Source organism: Coturnix japonica, chromosome 1, assembly GCF_001577835.2.
Source record: "Coturnix japonica isolate 7356 chromosome 1, Coturnix japonica 2.1, whole genome shotgun sequence".
Taxonomy (NCBI): domain Eukaryota; kingdom Metazoa; phylum Chordata; class Aves; order Galliformes; family Phasianidae; genus Coturnix; species Coturnix japonica.
In genome coordinates this window covers 155,849,019-155,869,612 of record NC_029516.1, presented here as the reverse complement: position 1 = coordinate 155,869,612, position 20,594 = coordinate 155,849,019, and the positions used below count along the sequence as shown (strand labels likewise).

The 20,594-nt window shown below is 40.9% G+C and overlaps 1 protein-coding gene across 8 annotated transcripts in view; it reads right to left on the bottom strand.

Moving 5' to 3' along the window:
- The window catches only part of STARD13 (StAR related lipid transfer domain containing 13), a 269,538-nt gene that overhangs the window by 9,525 nt on the left and 239,419 nt on the right, over window positions 1-20,594 (bottom strand). For all 8 annotated transcript variants that reach the window (XM_015852033.2, XM_015852032.2, XM_015852034.2 and 5 more), the window contains 7 exons: window positions 13,880-15,252; window positions 12,306-12,479; window positions 10,099-10,258; window positions 4,688-4,886; window positions 2,400-2,607; window positions 1,342-1,456; window positions 355-576 (listed from right to left, as the gene is read on the bottom strand). In XM_015852033.2, the coding sequence (XP_015707519.1) occupies window positions 355-576; window positions 1,342-1,456; window positions 2,400-2,607; window positions 4,688-4,886; window positions 10,099-10,258; window positions 12,306-12,479; window positions 13,880-15,252 (2,451 nt within the window). The remainder of the gene's footprint in view (window positions 1-354; window positions 577-1,341; window positions 1,457-2,399; window positions 2,608-4,687; window positions 4,887-10,098; window positions 10,259-12,305; window positions 12,480-13,879; window positions 15,253-20,594) is intronic.

The following is a 20,594-nucleotide window of genomic DNA, read 5'->3' as shown; positions in this document are numbered from 1 at the left end:
CTCCTCTTCTCCAGGCTGAGCAGTCCCAGCTCTCAGCCTCTCCTAGGAGGAGAGGTGCTCCAGTCCCTTTGTCATCCTGGCCCTCCATTGGACTCCCCTGTATGTCCAGGTCTCTCTTGTGCTAGTGTAACTACTTTCCCTACAATGCCAGTCAGCCCCAGTCTCCACGTTCCCACATTTGGCATTCTGGTGTGTGGGTCTCCGTTCTGTTTTTATAATCCCAGCAGCCCTGGACTAACACTGCCTGAGCAGAGGTAGGGATATATGTTAAGTTATGGAAGTCACCAGGTCCCATAGCTAGGCTGTATTTTAATTTTGGTTGTTTACCTTCTTTTCCACTTCTCTCCTAATTACCTTTTTATAGGCAAGTTCTGTATTCTCCATACTGGAACATGTCACCCATCCTTTGAATTTCTCTTTTGCTTCTTTGTGAAGATTCTGCATGAGACTTTCAAGGTACATCTGGTAGTTTCCTCCTTCCTCATCCACTTGTTTCCCAAGTTCATCCAGGGTGGGAGAATGCACTTCTGCATCGATGTAGGAGTTTCGGGACTGAGTGACCATCTCATGTGGGACCTGCATCATAGAAGTGGGGGAAATCACACAGGGAAAATCTCCTGCTGAGAACTTTTCCTTAAGGCAATGCTTTCTAGACTGATGGACCGCTTAGTATCCATTGCAATGAGCCTACATTCAGTAAAATGGATAGCTATTTTTGCCTTACTGAGAAATCAAGGTAATATAATGGAACAATCAATGGGTCAGAATTGCACTAGTCATGCAAAACCGTGTTAGACAGACCGACTCTATGACAATACAATTGTATTACTGGCCTAGTCCCCAGAATGTTGCTTTGTGCTTCCAGGGAAGGGAGTTACAAGCATTACTTCTCCTAAACCTTCATTGAAACCAGCTTCAGGAATGACTACATCTCCCTGTGTGACTTCAAAGTTGTTGCATGACACAAAGAAAGAAAATGTATCAGCTCTCTCTTTTGAGATGGATTAGTCTTAATTCATATGTTAAAAGCTTTATAATAAAATGAAGTGTTAAAACAGCACATTTTGATTTTAATTAAACTACGATTTTCTAATCTTTGAGTTGAAAACCACTGTAGAATAATTACTCTGCATTTTTAATAGCTGCATCTTCAAATGCTAGAAGGGAACAGTCATAAAGAAATAAGATAGATAAATTTCAGATGGAGCAAGTTTACAAATAAGTGAGGCACCATCAATCTCTGTGCTAATGCAAGATAGAGAGCACAAGTATAAACATAAATACTTCAAAGGACGCTGCATTATGTGTCCATGAATAATGCCGTTTGAGTCTCTCACTCACCTCAAAAAGTTTGTTGCATTCCATTATCATGTGAGCAAGTCCCTGAGTAGCTGCCAGATTTTCACTGAGATCCTTCTGATCTGGCTTCCCTGTTGCATATTTTTTCTGTATTACTCTGTAATTGAATTCAGTATCTCAGGTAAAAAGAGCTGCATCTTTTCAATACAGAAGCAAACATAGTGGCAGGATGTTCTTAACACCAGAGTAAAACATCTATCTTTAACTTCTATTTACCACAAAGATTGTTCAGATCACTAGGCCTTTTTTTAAAGGAAAAATGTACCTAAAGTATTATTGCAGTGAAGATAAAGCAGAGAAGACTATGTATGTCCTGCCTTAGGCATTATGTATTTTGGAAAGGATTTCTAACAGGCACAATGCTACTGCTTTAAGTGCTTGCTCAGAAAATGTTATACATGTACACAATCATAAATCTCAGCATATTCTAAATCAGACAGGAAAAAATGTCAGAAGGGACATCAAGTTGGGACCACTTATGTTTAGCATGTTTAGCAGGTCTACGCTCTGCTTAGTCTACACTCACCGTATTATACATCATCTTAACATGGTCTGGAATAAACTCAGCGATACAAACGGGATCAAGATTTTCTGATCTGCCGTCCCACATTCATCCAGCCTGTTCTTTTAACAAGCATCGCACTTCACTTCTGCAAACGTCCACTGACTGAAAGACTATGTGTTCAAATTCTTCTAAACATGAGCAATCTTTGACTTCACCCAGAGCAAAATTGGGCTCTTTCCCTTCACAGAAGCCAACATTACTAACATAAAACTCACTAATACACCATTGAAAATTTGCATGAAAGGTCAGCACTTGCATATTCACTCTATGCAGACAGAAACACCCTGTTGGGCTTGCAGAAACATCTTCAGTGCACATGCAAGAGTGCTTCTAGCTCTGCAGCACCTGCTTTCCCCTTTTGCTGAAGCCATGCAATGTGTAATGTGTCAGAGAGCAGACATTTCAGACAATTTTACCCTATATGCTTTTTTTGTGTCAAGGACAGGCTTATTTATGGTGTTAAAAAGAAACTTACCTCGGAGAACTTTCTTTCTTCACTATATTGAGATGGAAGAGGGAAGGGGCCAGACAAACAGCTATGTTCATAGGCGTCATCTGATTCTCCTCCACGGAGGTGACGTCACTCAGGAAGCACAGTAACGTCTGCAAAACCTCCCGGTTCTCATCTGACATCAGCATGATGGCTGCCTGCACCGCCTGCAGCCGCTGCTCCTTGGGGACATCTGCAGCAAAGCAAGTGACGTTCAGTGGGGTCAACTATAAGATCGAAGAACTGACTGGAAAGGCCATTTCCCGAGAAAAAGACTGAAATTCATTTAAAGGTTATGGAAGGAGTACTTAGTTGGTATTTTTCAGGTTACTTTTGTTCCTTGGGAAGACAGAACGAAGCTCCTAGGAGAGCTTCTGAAAAATACTAAAGTGTCCTAAACTGTAGCACAATTTAATGGAAGCAGTAATGAATATGGTTAAACAGCATCTCAGGTTCATGTCTAAAACTACTGTAAGATTTCTCAGTTTGGATTTGGAGCCCTTCTCTCCATATTACATACGCTCTATACAATTGAAGAATAACAACAAAAGTAGATTTACTGTACAGGGAACAGCCAGCTTTTAAGCTCTGCCTCTTAATCTTGCAGAGGCACTTTATTTTAAAAGCTTTCAGACACTAATGATAAACTGAACACAGTGAAATGCCTCTGATTTTCAAGAAGCACCAAGGCCAGGTCTTTCTGGGAAGTCAGAAGAGCCTCTGCCTCTCATCTCATAGGTCTGTAAACATTAAGCAATGAAGGGCTTTAGGGAAATGGAGAAAGTTCCATCAATGCTAAGCCATATAGACTGTGATACTAATCTTCTCGTCCCCACTCCTCTGCATTATAGCAAATCAAACCATTTTGGGTACAGGAAAAACATCTTGGATGTAACTCCCAGAGAACCAGAAATCCCTTGCCAATAAACTAAGAGAGGAAAAATCCTTTCTAACCTCACAGAAACAATTTGTTAAACGGGATGAATGGGAAGAAAATGTCCCAGCTACAAATTTATTTAATTGCAGACATTATGAAATCCAATTGGTATCCCAGCAATTTTGAACATTTTTCTTTCTGTGAAAGGGATTCTGTCAGTACCCTCTAAAACAGAAAAACATATTTGTTGTTGGTCAAGTGGAAAAAAACAACACTGCTACTTGTTTTTAATCCAGTCATTGTTTTCTAGTGTCAACAAAAGCCCATCTTTTCCCATTCTCACCTCATTCTAAACAGACAATCAAGACTTTCTGAATTCCTTCAAAGTACTTCTGTAATACAAGAATATCTTTCCAAGCCATCGTTTTACTCTCACAAATGTATAGTTATTCAGACTTCTCACTGCAGATCAGTGCAGTCAGCCCGTGCCCCCTTCTACAGCATCTTCTGTTGGCTGGTAGCACTGTTTCACTGTTCAGCCTTTTGGCTGCTGTGAATCCTAATGCCAGGCTCCTGAGTTGGAGATGGAATTCCTTCTGGCTACAGACCTAATAACCCTGATGGCACTGAGATCTGCCATATTACTGTGTTGTTTGTTTGCAGTCTCTCCTACACCAAGATAGGACACTCCAATTTTCATCAAGCAATAGTTTAAATGCCATTTGTTTCCAAGGACATGTGGAACATGTCCTTTTAGACAACACTATTCTCCTTGGTCACTTCACTGATGGAAGCAATTGTTACTGTCATTTTATGAGCACCAATAATTCCTGTTTCTTTTATGAACAAGCTCACTGGTGTGCACACAGGCAGACATATCCTTATGCTGAAATGAAAGCAAGAAATCCTTGGCTTTTTTCTTTCTTTGTGAGATCTTCACATAAAAGCTTTACAAACAATCAAGTCACAGCAAGGAACAGGCTGCACAGGCATGCATTCTCATGGGCATAATACTTCCCCATGCTCAAAAGACTCACATTTAGAATGTGAAAGAAATGGGTTCAAAGTTTAAAGAAATGTGGCAAAAAGGGAAGTCTTTTACATTTTTAATGTTCATGGCAAGTCTGTCTTTCTGGTGTCTTCCTGACTGCAATGTCGATACATTCAAAGCTTCTTAAGATTTGTATGCTCCCAATATTTTGCCAATGAAACATTTAGGCAGTTAGAAAAATCTCTCAGCTAAGGATTTTGAGAGCAGAGATGTTCTTTTATACATCCCAGAGGTGAGCAGAAAGAATCCCATTCAGCGTTAACACATAAACATTACTTACAATTTATTATTACATAACTTACAATAAATTTGAGCTGTATACACTATGCATATTTTGCTACTTACATTGGTAGATGTGTAGAAAAGTCTCTCCCAGTTTACTTGTGAGGAGGGGCTCGGGCAGGTCACGGAAGAATTGCTTTAACATGTCTGCTACATCGTAGGCAGACTGGCCTTCATAGTTGACACTGTCTGGGGAGCTCTCATTCATCTGACGCAGGGCCTGGATTCGAGACTTCACTCCCGATTTTCGAAACAGACCCACCTAAGGAGGTGCCATGTGGAACAGGGCAAAAAACTAAAGTTAATTAAAATATTTTTAAAATTCCCTTTCATGGGAGGTTTTGATTACAACAAAAAGTTATATTTGCTTGCATTACACTAAGCCAGAACAAGAGGAATTCGTATAGATGTCACAGCTGTGACTTGACTATGGTCTTGTACACAACTGTGTGCTCTGGTGGTGAGACTGTAAGAGTTAATCACACTGCAGATCTGTATCAGATGGTAGATGGAGCATTCAGAGTGCATGTGGTTATGCTGCTGCTTGAGGAGTATAAGCAAGATGCTTAGCTGATATAAATCAGCGTGGTTTGCTTGGCTTTGGAAATCAGCTTTGTCTGCTGATTTACTCCAGCTGAGAATCTTGTTTGTCATCTTTATTTCAGTATATATTTTGAAGACTAACAAGAAAATATTATGCTCAGCTAAGTAACAAATGCTGTGGCCATAGATTAGTACATCCTGGTTGAGCTTTCAAATCAAGACCAAATCTATTTATTCCCCTTCCTGCTCTCTGCTTCCCTGAAATTCCACTGAAAACCCTAGTCTGAAAGTGGAGGCTGCAGAGGGATTATTTGTGGAGTGTCACTAAGATGCATTTTTATCTTGTTTGCTTTCTGTTCTAGAGGAAGTGGTAATTCTTAAAATGAGGCCTGCGAGTGCCTTCACAGTGGTGCTGCCCTTCTGTAGAAGTTCTCACAAGTGGAATTCCCCTGGGGCGAATTCCTGAGCCTGAACCACATTATTTATTCCCGAGTTTCCAGGCTTTCATTTGGGAAGTGTTAGCACTGTTTTGCCTTCATTTTTGCAGGGGAAAAGGTGAACTATTGAGAAAGATCTATAAAAAGGAACGCTGATGGCTTTAACGTCGGCTTCTCTGTGTCTGCTGTCTCACTCTTCAGCCTTCTACATGGTGTATTCTACCAAGTAAAACGTGTAAAGGCAAAGAAATAAGCCCTTCATCCTTAATCCTCCCACTTCTGCCAGTACAGAGGTCACCTGGGTATGTGCTCATTCTGAACTGCCTCTCTAGAATACTTCAGTCATAAGATACTTAGGACTTTTGTCAGCTTGTACATTAATAGCACGGATGACATGAATCTCACACTGTGCAGCTCTGAGAGGGTATGTATTTGTTTATATGGAGATGAACTATTATGTCAGACTGCAAACAGTAGCAGTGAGCTGCTCATCTGTATGCCTTCTTATTTGTGGATAGAAAATAGCAGGCTGCTCATGATCTAAATTTATACATAGGAATTAGAGAAGCAGTTTGCCCTTTGTACATCCTGTGTATTGTATCTCCCTTCACAGGTGAAGCTCACCTGAGTTTTAACAAAAGAATACAAGAAAGAGCATCTGGCTCTTTTCATTTGTTTTTCCCTTCTTCCTTTCAAATCCCTTTTCCTTGTAGAAATGTGTTCTGAAGACGCAGAAGGACATACGTTAATCCTATCCAAATAATGCAATTTGGGGATGTGGTAGATAAATGCAAGAGCAAAAGTTCAGTTCACTGCTTATGATGGAATAAAGAAGCTTTAAAAACTTCCAGCTAAGTCTGATGAGAGAGGTCAGACATCAGCCTTCACCAGTGCAATCTCCTGCTGGACATTATTCTACTACTCCTGACCTCTGTTTGTGTTTAATGATATTCCTCTCAATTTTTTTTTATTTTTTTTTTTTTTTTTTTTTTTTTTTAAACTCATTTTTAATCAAAAGAATACCAGTTCTCTTGATAGGAAGAGATATTTCATCTCTATTCTTCAAAATTATAGGCTCATTCTATAAATAAAATGAGACTATAAACCCAGTGATTTATCAGTGATTAGTTTGGCCCAATCTCTTTATTATCCTCATGCTGTGGATCATCTTTCCTGCAAGCAGTCAGATGATGCATGACAGAAAGAAAGATACAGTTGACATAGGCAAAGCAGTTTCTACTTCCCAAGCTGAAACTGAGTAATATATTCTACAACTAACGGTGAGGATCCTTGTATCATCTTTAGGCATTTCGATGTCAGAAGTCAGATCTTACAATGATTTACAGCAACCTCAACTTTACTAAGTGCAAAAGCTCAGTCTGCATTCTGCAATGCACAGAGCAGACACATAAACAAGCTGCTGAGAAGACTGGAGGCTGCTTAGGCCTCTGGACAGGCATTAGGAGATTTTGAATTAAATGGGAACAAAGGGAATGACTTTAAAGCAGAGAAACTGAGTTGCCTGGAGGTTTTTGGCCTAGAAAGGTTTTTGGTGGAAGATATTTTAAACTGTCCTGATTTGTACTTCACTTTCTATTCCCAATTCCACCCTGAGGGGAAACTCAAGCTGAGCTGAAATGACCCTTCACGTAGCTCTGATGCTTCCCAGCAACTAAACCCTCCCTCTTGGCACAGATACTTGTCTGAGACTTCCCACTGACACTCCTTTTGACTGCCTCAAGTATCTTGAGAGCTTTTTCCTTCTCTCTGGTTTTACTCTCCCTTTTACTTTCTTCACTGTTTACTCCCCAGTCTTTACTTTTTCTTACTACTGCTCTATTACTTGGCTGATTGGCCCACTCCTGTCTCCCCATCTCTCTTCCTCATGCTTAGACAATTATCTTCTTCTCCAGTCTCATCAGTGATTCTAGGTTTGCTGCCTCACTATTTTTCTTACACAGGGTTTCCCAGCTCAGTCCACAAAAGCAGCTTAATAAAGAGATAACCAGGAATGTTAGCTTCTCAATGTATCTTTTTAACTTTTCTCTATTAATCTTTCAATTCTTTCCTCTACCAGTGCATTTTCAACAAGGTATCCATCCCACCCCTTGACTCCTGCCCTTCATGTTGTAAGACAGATTTCATCTCACTTCACTTTCAGCACAAGGTCTGACCACTACATGGTCTCTCTGTAGTCAACAGAAAGAAATGATAGGAAGTTCTGCCTATGACTCCCCACTAGTTGCAGAAGGAAATAAATGTGATTCATAGCTAGAGATTTGATTTCCAGACTTCTGTTCTGGGGAAGATGACTGTTACATAACGCCACAAGACACATATGGGACAACTGGGTGATCAGAAGCAGCCAGCATGGGATTATGAAAGGCAGGTTCTGCCTGACTAACCTGATCTCCTGTGATAAGATGACCCGTTTAGTAGACAAGGGAAAGGCAGTGGGTGTTGTTTTTCTGGATCTTAGTGAAGTTTCCCACAGTATTTTCCTGGAATAACTGTCTGTTTGTGGCTTGGACAGATATACAGTTCACTGGGTGAAGATCTGGCTGGATGGCCAGTGCTTACACAGTCCCAGTGAATTGTCGTCAGTAGGATGACAATCAGCAGTGGAATTCCCCTGGGCTCACTGCTGGGGCCAGTTTTATTTAACATTTTTATCCATGATCTAGATGAAGGTGCACCCTCAGTAACTTTGTAGATAACACTAAGTGAAGTGAGACTGTTGATGTACTTTAGGGCAGGAAGGCTCTGCAGAGGGATCTGGGTAGGCTGGATCAACAGGCTGAGTCCAACTGCATGACATTCAACAAGGGTCAGATCCTGCATTTTGTTAATAACAACGCTATGCAGTGATACAGGCTTTTAGAAGAGTGACTAGAAAGTCACACAGCAGAAAAAGACCAGGCAGTGCTGGTCAACAGGTGGGTGAAAATGAGCCAGCAGTGCACTCAGGTGACCAAGGTCAATGTCATCCTGGCTTGTATCAGAAATAGAATAGTCAGCAGGACAAAGGAAGTGACTGTCCCTATGCATGCAACACTGTTAAGACTGCACCTTGAACACCCTGTTCAGTTTTGGGTCCCTCATTACAAGAGATATTCATGTACTGAAGCATGTGCAGAGAAGAGCAACAAAGCTTCTGAAGGGTGTAGAAAACAAAGACTTATGAGAAGTGATTGGAGAAAGAGGATTAGTCTAGATTGGAGAACAGGAGGCTAAAGGAAAATTTCATTGCTCTCTACAACTACTACAGCTACTTGAAAGGAGATTGCAACAAGGAGGCTGTCAGTCTCTTTGCTCAGGTGACAAGTAGTAGGATGTGAGGAAACAGTCTCAGGTTATGCCAGGGGAGGTTTAGGTTGGATATGTGGAAGATTTTCTTCTTGGGAAAGGACTGCCCTGGGAAGTTGTGGAATCCCAGTACCTGGAGGTATTTAAGAGATGCATGGGTATGGAACTGAGGGTCAAGATTTAGTGATGGAATTCAGTAGGTGAGGTTGGTAGTTGGACTTGGTGATCCTGAATGTCTTCTCCAATGAAGACTCTATGATTCTATAAACATTACAACATGAACAGCAGACAGAATAAGGATCAGAAAGAGAACTGACCACTTCCACCCACACCCTGTTTGCTCAGAGTCAGGAAAGTCTGCAGACTAAGATTCTGGTTTCTCCTTTTGAACTTAAAACTATCTAACTGCAGTTACAGAAGAGGTTATATGACATGATGCCAACAATAGTAAAGAACTGAACTCAGTGAGCCAGGGGGGTTCTCTCAGCCCTATGTTCATCATTCTTAGGGAAAGAACAATAAAAATATGACGACTATGCTCTTGCTCTGTAAGTAAAGGGAATGAAAACATCTGAAATGCTTTGAGCGTTCAGGCCCCCCAGTTGGCTTGTTGCAGCTAAGAATGCTATAAAAGGAAATGTACCATAATGGCTTTGGCATTGAACCCGTGCTGACCCAAATCTATCTGGATATGTCTGACTTTGTCAACAGAATACTTGGAATATTTTGCTGAGTTTGCTCTCTGTTCTTGGACTTTTCTTTCTTTGCTAAGTAAATAAAACTTTTTGTAACATATCTTGTGAAATGGTGAATGCATTTAACTCTTACTGGCAGAAGTGAAGCATAAGCAGTGCAGATACAAGTAGAAAATGGGACTCCTGAGCTTTTTCCAGGACTGACTTAATAGACACGAAAATCTCACATCATACCTAGAGGAAGATCATTGTATACAAGTCATCAGGACTGTTATATCTACAATAATTCAACTAATTCATTGAACACAAATTGCAAAATAACAAATGATCAGTATTGGTACCAAGTATCGTATCCATGGAAGAGATCTGGGCCCAACATGAGATATAAGACTCTTCACATAATTCTGGTATTAAGTACCAAAAGGTTCCCCACTGTTTGCTTAGAGTGTTTCTGTAGAAAAATCAACCATATTTCTTATAGCAAAGTTCTCACCTGATCTAAACAGTTGCCCCTTAAGTAATGTAGTGCTTGCTGAATGCTTTGGGGAAGAGGCTGTCCTGTTCTCTGGACATGAACTATCAGGGGCACGCCAAAGACGTTCTTGTCCTTGTAGTCAGGGACTTTCATCCGCTTCATGAACTTTGGTACAGACCTGAAAATTGATATGAACAGAGTGCATGAAAATATCTGAGTATTTACAGAGCATTTCTGAGTAACGCTGCCAGCAGAAATTGGTAACTGTGACGAGTTCCTATTTTATAAAGGTGATCAAGTAATTTTCAGTGTGTAATACATCAACACTTTACAAACTGTATAATCAATGGACATCTTAACATCTTTTATAGGTAGCTGGCCTCTGGCTCTAAGACATAGCGTAACAGTCATCACTGGCAAAACACATTTCCTGTGTAGCTGTTATCCAGCTGAAGCCAAAATAGTTTAAAATATCTATTAAGGACTCAATGGAATAGCACAGCATAGAGTAGAGGGAGGGTATCTAAAAGAAAAGGAAGTTCAGTTCTCTACTGTACTGAAACATGTTTTGTAATGTTAGTTACATAACTTAGCATTTCTATTGTTGAACAATTTACAGTAATAAACGATGGTGGGAAATCCCTGTGTGTCTGATGCATCCCCAGAGTCATACAGTTGATTCTAGCCAAGTTACTTAAGTGAAGCTGTTAAGCTTGCTTTCTTCCATAACTGATGGTGAAAACAAAAGAAACTGGATTCCCTCTGTGAGAGTCATGACTACAGTGAAATTAAAAAGAAAAAAATAAAATAATGACCTGAATATGATGAAAATTTTCCATGTGAGAAGGAGATAAAACTAAGATTAAATGACCTATTGAAGAAAAACAGCATATAGATCTAAGCTATTTATAGAGTCCCACTGCTTCTAAATTCTTAAGAGACTGGTTATACAAACTGAAGAAATATCTGTCGTGGAGGGAAACCACAGTACAAACAGCAAGATCTAGAACTTTCTGTATTCTAATCTGCCTGTTTGGCATTGCATAAAGTGAGATTCATTTCAGCACAGACTTCTTGTCATAGCCAGAGGGAACTTCATCAAAAGCAAACTGCAAGCTGGAGGCTCATCTTACTGAATTTTAGCTCTAAAACTGGATTTAGAAAGACTTAGCAGTCCTGACTGCCTCTATAACCATTGTGAGGTGAGCCTGACCCAAACCTTCTGGCTTGGATAGAATGAGTTGCCTTTGAGGTTGCCTGTCTTCTTCCACTGACCACAGAGGCAGCCAACCTGACTTGCTCAGATTAGACTTAAAATTTTTTGGAGTGGCTGTTCTTTTTGAGGTTGTTCTCACAGGTAGTCCCCTGTATCTATTTCTCCATTTCTGAATATAAACTCATCTTATTTAGCACACAGAAGAATTCAGGGCAATTTTGGTTAAGTCTTTTGAAAGTGGGAATCACAATATTAATGTCAAGTCATATTATTTTTGGTCACAGAATCCAAGTATTAGGAAGAAACATCATTTTCATTATTTCTCAGATACTTATAATCTCTTGTCTATGTTCATTTCTGTTCCAGGCTACCTCAGTCCATGTGGTCCATCAGGCTCAGTAAACTATTATACACGCAGATTTCTGTAGCTGGTTGGATACAAAGGGACCATGTTGTCTCCATTCCTGCCCATCTTCCCCTGACTCCACTGTCTGAGGGACCAGGTAGGTGTTACAGCTGTTAAAACTACAAGCTTACTTCAATGCAAGCCCAGACCTAGGGTAAAGTGTGTGTCTTTCCATTTGTACTCAAAATTCTTCAAACTGTTCTTTTAAAGCCCAAACAAAACAGTATCAAATACATGAAATACTATCAGCAGATGTTCCTTTTTGAATCACCAAATCAATCTCAGGGAAGACTTATTGTAAACACTTCCTCCTTTCAGTCACTCTCCTCCTACTCCTGTTTATTTTCTGGGACACAAGTGTTGCTAGAGAAGCTGAGGTTGCTCGTCTGTTAAGGGCACAGGAATGAAGTCAGATCTCCAGGATCCGACCTGGCCACTGAGTTACTAGGTAGGAACAGATTAGAATAGACAGTTTCAAATGCTACAGTTACTGTCAACTGTACCTCCTAACTGTATTAATTCAGTTTGCTATCAAAAGAGTAGAATTAGGAAAAACTCTTCCCTTCTAAGTACACCTTTTTCCCAGTTACTGATGGTACTCACCAGGTCCAGCCATGTTTGTTTGACATGGAGTACTTTTCCATGATGGCTGTAAGACGGAGTAAAGAGAATTTCTGCAGCAGATTCAGCTGGGCTGCTGACTGATTACTGATGTGAAGTGATGCGATGGAGTGGCTGAGACGATGAGAAATTTGGAAACTGTGCCATCGTAATTGCCTTTAGAAAACAAACAAACAAATAAAAACAATAGAAAAAGACAGAACTCTTATTTGGGCAGAAAAAGATAAGTCTACTGTGAGATAAGGAAATGTACAAAACATGCAAAAACATATGCATATTACCATGCATGGTGAGTCAACTGAAAGAAAATACAGCTTGGAGGCAAAGCAATGTTTGATCTTTTTATTCTGGAAATTTTCAAGTTTTTATTTCCTTTTTTTACCTTAAATTCCCAAGAGGATGAGGGTCTTGTACACGTACTAAAGGACAGAGTGTGACTTCTTAGGCCCATTAGCCTACACACTTCAACAGTAGGTGGGAGTTCCAGATTAAAATGTTCTCTTCCTGACTCAGAAATAGGATTTGATGCCTGGTCCCTTACCTCTCAGGAGACCAGTCTAACCACCGAGGTATTTGTAGATGAAATTTTCCAACTATCTCTATTTCTAAACACTGGAGGATTTTTTCAGAGAAGGGATTGAGAACGCTGAGTCTCCTCTAGGTAAGAACCATAACCACCAAACTACTGAGACACTCACATCTTCTCTTTATTCCAATATATTATCTCTATATACTGTATATGTTGAAAAAAAAACCTTCTTTCAGTTTCTTGTTTTGCTAAACATGAATTCTGGCACAATTCCTACAAACTTTGACACAGCTTATTTACTTAGCAGCTTTCCCGAGTTCACTTGCTTGTGATAGTGGTGAGCAACCACGGGAAGCAATAAACTGTGGCATGGAAGAATTCTCTGTGAGGATTCAAGACTGACTGCAAATCAGAAAGCAACAGGTATTTGCTCCCTGCTTCTGCACACACAAACCCACAGCAGTATGGATCCACAAAGGCCTTTACCCAGAGCCACGCTCCCTTGGCTTTGCAGAACTCATCCTGATCTTTTATTAACAGGTTAATTGTATAACAGATACGTAAGAGATTTGGGGCAGGGTAGGGAAATACTCTTTGTGAACAAAGGGACACATTTTTAAAGTAGACCAGAGCCTAAAAAGCTGCATGAGACTACTGATGCATACGCAGTAGAGTTCATTATTTGAAAGACAAATTGAAAATAAGATTCCAAAATATATACAGTGTCCTATTATGTAATTGAATATTATGGATCAAGAGAGAGAGAAAAAAATCCTTAGCTGGCCAATTCTCCACTGACTGCACTTAAAAAAAATTCCATAGTAGGATGCATTTTCTCCAGAACTCCCACACTTTCCCTGGGAAGTCCCCTTTCCCATACTGGATGAGTACAATTGTAATGATGTAATGATGTCAACCTCATGACTCCTGGACTGAGAGCTTCTGCTTCACTTACCATATTTCACAGTCTGTCTTATTGTTAACGAAAGAGGAAAGGTGGATTTCCATACTAAAACCTGCTACCTACCTGCTTGGCCTTGTGAGAGATGCCCCCACTCCAGAGTCTCTCCTCTCCCTAACACCAGTAGCCTCTGATTCATTCAGGGATGTCCCATCTCTGTCCATGTCACTTGGTGTGGTCCGGCCATCAGAGACAGAGTTTCCTTCAAAATCAAGTGTGATCTGCGTGGGTGACTGGAAAGGTAATGATGGAGGCTCTCTGACCGACACATCATCAGCTGGCATACCTGGCAGTATATTCTTTGACCAACCATCTACTACATCCCGGAGTCCGTTGACATGTTGCAAAATGTCATCTAAATGAGGGAAAAGTTCACCCTTTTCTAAATCCAGAAGGTCTCCAGTACTAGCATACAAGTGGGAACCTGGCACATTGTCATAAATACTAATTCTGCTCTCTTTAGGACAGCAAGCCATCAATCCGGCCTCTTTTGGAGTAGAGCAGTTCTGTTTTCCCAAGGAGATGCTGCCTGTCCTCCAGTTTACACCATTACTGTTGTCTGTAGGTGAGAGGCTTTCAATAGAAAGTGCCTTTGGGAAGGTCCCTGGCTTGTGGTCTTTGGGAATATGCACAACCAAGTTCTCTTGGGAATGAAATTCATTTTTGCGGTTTTGGTCCACCACTTGCCGTAAAGCTGCTCCTGCCAGAACATCTAGATCGTCCAGGTACATCCCACCTCTCTTGTTTGCTTCATGACATTTGCGTTCCTTCAAACACGGTGTGCTCACCCCACTGCTGCTGTTTTCAGACTGACTGCTTTCACTGCTGGATTTGGCAGAAAAGGAAAGTCCTCTTTTGCCTGAATCTTGTGCTAAGTTTTGGAGATCCCCATTGACTATCTGTACACAGTGCATGTCCTTCAAGGATTTCGGCTCACACTGAAGAACAGGTCTGCTTATCTCTAAAGGACCCGCTCTTCCCGAGCCTTTTAGCTTTCCATGCACACCTTTTGCTTTTAGCGTCTCCATGCGCTTTAGAAAGGTTTTTCTTTTGGTTCGCATTGGTTTCTCATTCTTTACATTGTCCTTTGGGGACAGGGCAGTGTTTATCACCGTTAAGTCTGGTAGCTGTGTGCTCTCATGCTGGCCAGAGCAGTTGCAGGTCTCCCTGGCAATGCTGCTAACGCTGGATGGACTCCTGTTGTCACTTCCCCCACTGCTTTCGCTGTGAACAGATGAGACCTCAGGTTCACTCAGATCAGTAAGGACACTCTCACTGCTTGTTGTATTTTTCATTTTAATATCCCCAGAAGATCCATGTCTGTCTGATTGGTGAAGTAAAGCATCAATGTCGTCCACTCGAGACCATCGTCTGCTGGTTCTCTGGAAAGTCCATTTATTACTGATAGCACAGAGGTCTTCTTCATCTGAATCTTCACTCTAGAAAATACCAAGTGGCATACATTAAAAGCAGGTGTTTTTCTTGTTTGTTTTTTTAATTAATTAATTAATTAATTAATTTTTTTAAATTAGTGTTACTTTGCTATTTCATGTGAGCAACAGTTTGCAAGGTCATCCTTGAACTGAGTCTTATGAAAGATCAGCCACCAGCCCCTTCATAACAGCCTCTTTCATTTTACTGTAAAGACTGCAGTGAGCAACTTAACAAGTGTGTAATAAAAGCCTTCTCTTTGTTAGGAAACTTATGACTCCTATCAATGCCTCTTGGCTTTTGTGGGGTGATTTGCCTGTGCCCTAAACTGCATAGGATTGGTGCTCATAGCATCTGTGTAGAAAAAAACAAAAGGTTTTGAAAGGTCCAAGCAGTGACGGTGTTAAGATACACAGCAGTACAGACTGGGCAGCAGATGGGCACCACAGCAATGTGGGCCACTCAGGTACCCAAGATCTCCACGTAAACAGCTTCAGTGCTTAAAATAACAGTTAAAAAAGTTTTGGAGGCATTGCTCAAGGTATGTCTGAGGGCAGGTGTGGGAAGAGGAGGCATGATTGGAGGGCTGGAGCATCTCTCCTATGAGGAAAGGTTGAGGGAACTGGGCTTGTTTAGCTTGGAGAAGGCTCCAGAGAGACCTCATTGTGGCCTTCCAGTACTTGAAGGGAGAGTATAAACAGGAGGGGGAACGGCTGTTTACAAGGGTGGACAGTGATAGGACAAGGGGGATTGGATTTAAACTGAGACAGGGGAGGTTTATGTTAGATATTAGTAGGAAGTTTTTCATATGGTGTGGTGATGCACCAGAACAGGCTGCCCAAGGAGGTTGTGGATGCCCCATCCCTGGAGGCATTCAAGGCCAGGCTGGATGTGGCTCTGGGCAGCCTGGTCTGGTGGTTGGTGACCCTGCATGTAGCAAGGGAGTTGAAACTGGATGATCATTGTGGTCCTTTTCAACCCAGGCCATTCTATGATTCTCTAAAGGGGAGCAGCAATGCTCAGTTCTAGATGGTGCAGTGTCCACTGCTGAGGTGAGCCCTCAGTCTCAGGCATACAGTACTGTGCTTGTGCTTTGGCAGCTCTGGGAGCTAATATAAAATACAGACAACATGTACCTTGAAAAAAATTGGATAAAAAAGTTCTCCCTATGACATTTCTCTCATCTGCTTGCCCAAGCAAAAAAGACACATCTTCAGTATGAAGCACACAGCTTTGAACTTGCTGCACTCAGAGGATGTGAAGCCCACAGCTGTTAATTAGTATCCTTTCCTTGACTTTCAACCAGATTAATACCACATTATTCCTGTACATTTGTTTTACAGCAGAACAAACTAACTTCACCTACATGACATCAACACAGTTCTTCACATTCTTGGAAACAGGCAGAATGCAGTAAAATATGACAGGCTGTCAGACCAAAACAAGGTGTTAAACCAGAAAGACTATTCTGGGAGTGGAAAACATCTCATTTTAAAAGTCTATTATTAGAAGTAATTTTCATTGAAGTTTTGATAGTTAAATTATTTCCCATCTTTGACGATCTCCACTTGCCTGTCTAATTGAAAAATGGAAAACAAATTTTATCAGAATCTCTAAACCTTAAATAATATGAAGCTTCAAGAGATGGAGTTTGGGATTAGCAATGTGTCAGGTCCTCTTGTTGCTGTAAGTCCTTTCTGGTTTATCACTTCGAGTCAGCCAGATGTTTTAGATCACGTATAAATGCAGCTATGAAATTTGGGGTCAGTCATTCCTGTTCTATCTGTTAATGTTGAGACACACCATGATCCTGCAGCTGGTGTTAGTGTGCAGGAATGAATGGATGTTTTAGTTCTGCTGCAAGTTAGAGAGAAAAATTAAGCAGCATGTGATGCAGCAGGAAAGGGACTACAGAAGGCTAATGCTACTTCGGCTGTTGTATCTGTGGGGAAGAAATGCAGTATCAGCCAGCTCCACCTTCGTTTCAGCTTGGCAGTTTGCTGCAAGCATATACAGTGTGGTTGACTGCACAGACTGAGGCACTTAAAAATCCATCTATTGTGGTCTTCATAGTGCCACAAAGTGGGTATTTTAGAAACCACAAGGGTACGTACTTGAAAATATTTAGTGGTGATTATATCTACAGAGCACATTGCTGCTGAAGTGTTGATGGCACTAATCAATGGGATAAAAAGATACATTCTCATTTATTATACATCCCAACAAACAAAAGGGACCTTAAAGAAGATTCCTGGCTGACACAAATCCCTGTAGCTGCTCTGACATTACAGACTGACCTCACAGGGCTCAGCCTGTATTTTTTACAAGCTGGAGTTGATGAAACTAGCTCAAGTGGTGGAGACATTGTGAAAAACAACAAGACGAGTGCACAGAGCAGGAGGAGTTAGAAATAAATATAAATTTAGATAAATATAAATTTAGAATGTACTTTAAGTAAGTTTTAGAGGAAAATGAGGGTTTCTTTTTTGTTTTGGTTTTATATAGAAATGGGCCCAAATGGACATTGGCAGTAAACACATTTTGCAACTGACCACAGCAAAGAGAGGATTACATTCTGCCAACGAACCAGTCAGAAAACATAGAGGGTGTTTGCGATTGAGAAGAAAAAAACTAAAGTAAAAAGAAAGATTTAATGTAGTGCTTGAATTGGTAATGAAACATGGTTGTGTTTCAACAGAAATAAAATTGGACAAATGAATTATCTGGATACTGAAATGCTACCATGGTGACTCACTCCAAATTGGGCTGCACTGTGTGTCCTGTGACAGAATGTGCTTTTTCTTCTGATGGAATGAGTAGAAGTTCTGGAACCCACAAACATCCTGAATGACCCAGTGTTCTTGTTGTACATCAGAGTGCCCTGACAAATGAGGCAGTCCCCCAAAAATGTGGGGAGCACTTTGCCAACTGACGTGTCACCAGCTATGGCGAGAGTCTGAAAGGCACGATTCATTTCACACGGAGGAGCGCACATCTTGGAGCACCGAGTGTGTATTTCTTCTGACCTAGGTCAAAATCAAGTGCACAGCTTTGGAGCACATTCAAAAGCCAATTTAATACCATTATGCTTAGGAAGACGAGAAGGGGCAAGTTTCATGAGGAGAGACTGATAACATTTGCCAAAGAGAAAGAGTTTTTGGCTCACGGATTTGTCACAGCTGATTTAAAATAGCACGGCTGTTTGACTGAGGGTGTACGTTCCCCAGATACAGAGGGATGCTAACAAAAGGCAAAAAGTAGGTTTATTTGCAGTGGAATTTTGCCACATTCTTCCAGCTGGGGGCAGGAATTCTCATAAATCGACAGCTGCAGAAGGCAGTTAATCCAAAAGCTAATCTCTGCCTGTCCAAATCGCTTACAGATATACTTGCAACACATATACGAGGGTTTCCATGTGCATATTGATGAAGCCAACAAGAAAAGAGCAGCCTGCGGCATGAGTGCACCTCCTAGCATGAAGCAGGTGGTGGGGAATGCTCACCCTCACTGGCTTCCACAATCACCTCCTCTGGCAGCTTGCTTGGCTGCACTTGGGTGGATTGCTCAAGCAGCTGCTCTAGTCCTGTGCAAACCTGTTAATGCTGAACCTCCAAAGCAAGCTAATTTTTCATTTCATTGTTCGGATCACCATAAAGACTATTAGGAAACACAGTATCTACTACAAAAACAAAACAGTTTACTTGATTCAGTCTTTAACTCCTGACCCAACTTTCAGCTTTTATATTTGCATTTACATTTTGTCAGCAGTTCTTCTTCCCTTATCCCCTCTCCCCTACATTCTCTCCCACTTTCACTTGATCATTATCTGCCATCCCTAATATGTTTTGTCCCCTCTTTCTCCACAGGATTCTGTGCTCTGCTTCTCCCTGGCCTTGTGCATTTAAGGACTAACCTAGCTGATAAACTGAAGGGGTACCAGGCAGGGCAGCCTCATCTCCACAGCAAAACAAATGGTCATCTGCCAGGAGAGCAGCTGAGAGTTTCAACCCATTCAGAAAAGGAAGGAGTGGCAGCAAAATTTAGCAAAAAATGGTAATAACAAAACAATCCTCCATTTTTAACGCAGTTAGACATATAACAAAGCAAGCAAGCAAACACACAAACCTCACAACAATGCCAAAAGAAAGTCGGGAAACAACATCTAAACAAAATTTCCTTAAGACAATTGGTGTTCACCTATGTGCTGCTTTCTGTAATTCTGTCAGCTCCAATATCTTTGCTTGAGCATAAGTATTTGTGTGTATGCACATAGATCTCAGACTGCTCCAAGCAGGTCCACTTGAGTTGAGGTGAGTTGGCTTTTGCTGATCAACCTCCACTTCTTGCTAAATAGCCTATCTGCCCCACAACCTCTTGGTGAATTGCCTACCTGCCCAAACCATAAAGAGATCCTACAGCCAAGAGAGTTTACTGTTCCTCCGGTAGGTGTGAGGTGGGTGTTTCATGTGGGAAGTGTTGGCATTTAGCAAAGACAAGAAAAACCCATCAGCACTGAGGCAGTGAGGAGATGAAATCCCAAAGGCCTTGTAAATGAACAAAATGCATGCTAACTACGCTATGTGAAAAGGGGAACAAAAGGGCAAGAGCAGATGATAGAACACTTAAAAAATTCTTTGTACAATATCCCTCAAACAATAAACTGAGTATGAACAGATTGAGTTTGCAAATATACAAAACAATGCAGCTCTTGGAGGCAGTCTTCAAAAAGAATCAGACAAATAGCCTAAGAAAGACAAATAGGTACCAAGATTTCTCAGCACCAGTCACCACCTTTGTAGTGTTACTGATGCGCCTGGGGGAATTTTTGACTGGAAAACCAAACGTTCAAGAGTTAACACTGGGCATGTTACAAAATACTCAAAATCAATAGGCAGCTCCTGCGTTCCCCACTGAAACCCTTTAAGCTCAAATAAATCCATTGCTGCATAGAAGTTTGTAAAGAAGATGGGATTTATTTTCATATTCTTAACTGTGAAAAAGTTGGTACAAGAAATAAAGAAAAGCTATTGTTTGTGTTCGAGGAGTTTCCATTTTTTTCCCTAGCAGCATTTTCCATTGTGTACTTACGTTGCACTGGCAAACAAGCCAGTAATGGATAACATACAACTTTTTTCACCCGCTAACTTGAATTGCAGATACACAAAGTTTGAAGTATTGCATGTGCCCTTCAAACACAACGTGGTATTGTTCCCACTGTATTCATCTCAGTTTTTCATTTTTTTCTTTATATTTTCAAGATTCTGCAAACTGTTCTGCTCCTGGATACTGCCGATTCACATGTTCAGAGTTAAATACACTTAACTCTTAAGAGCTTACTAGAAAACCAAAT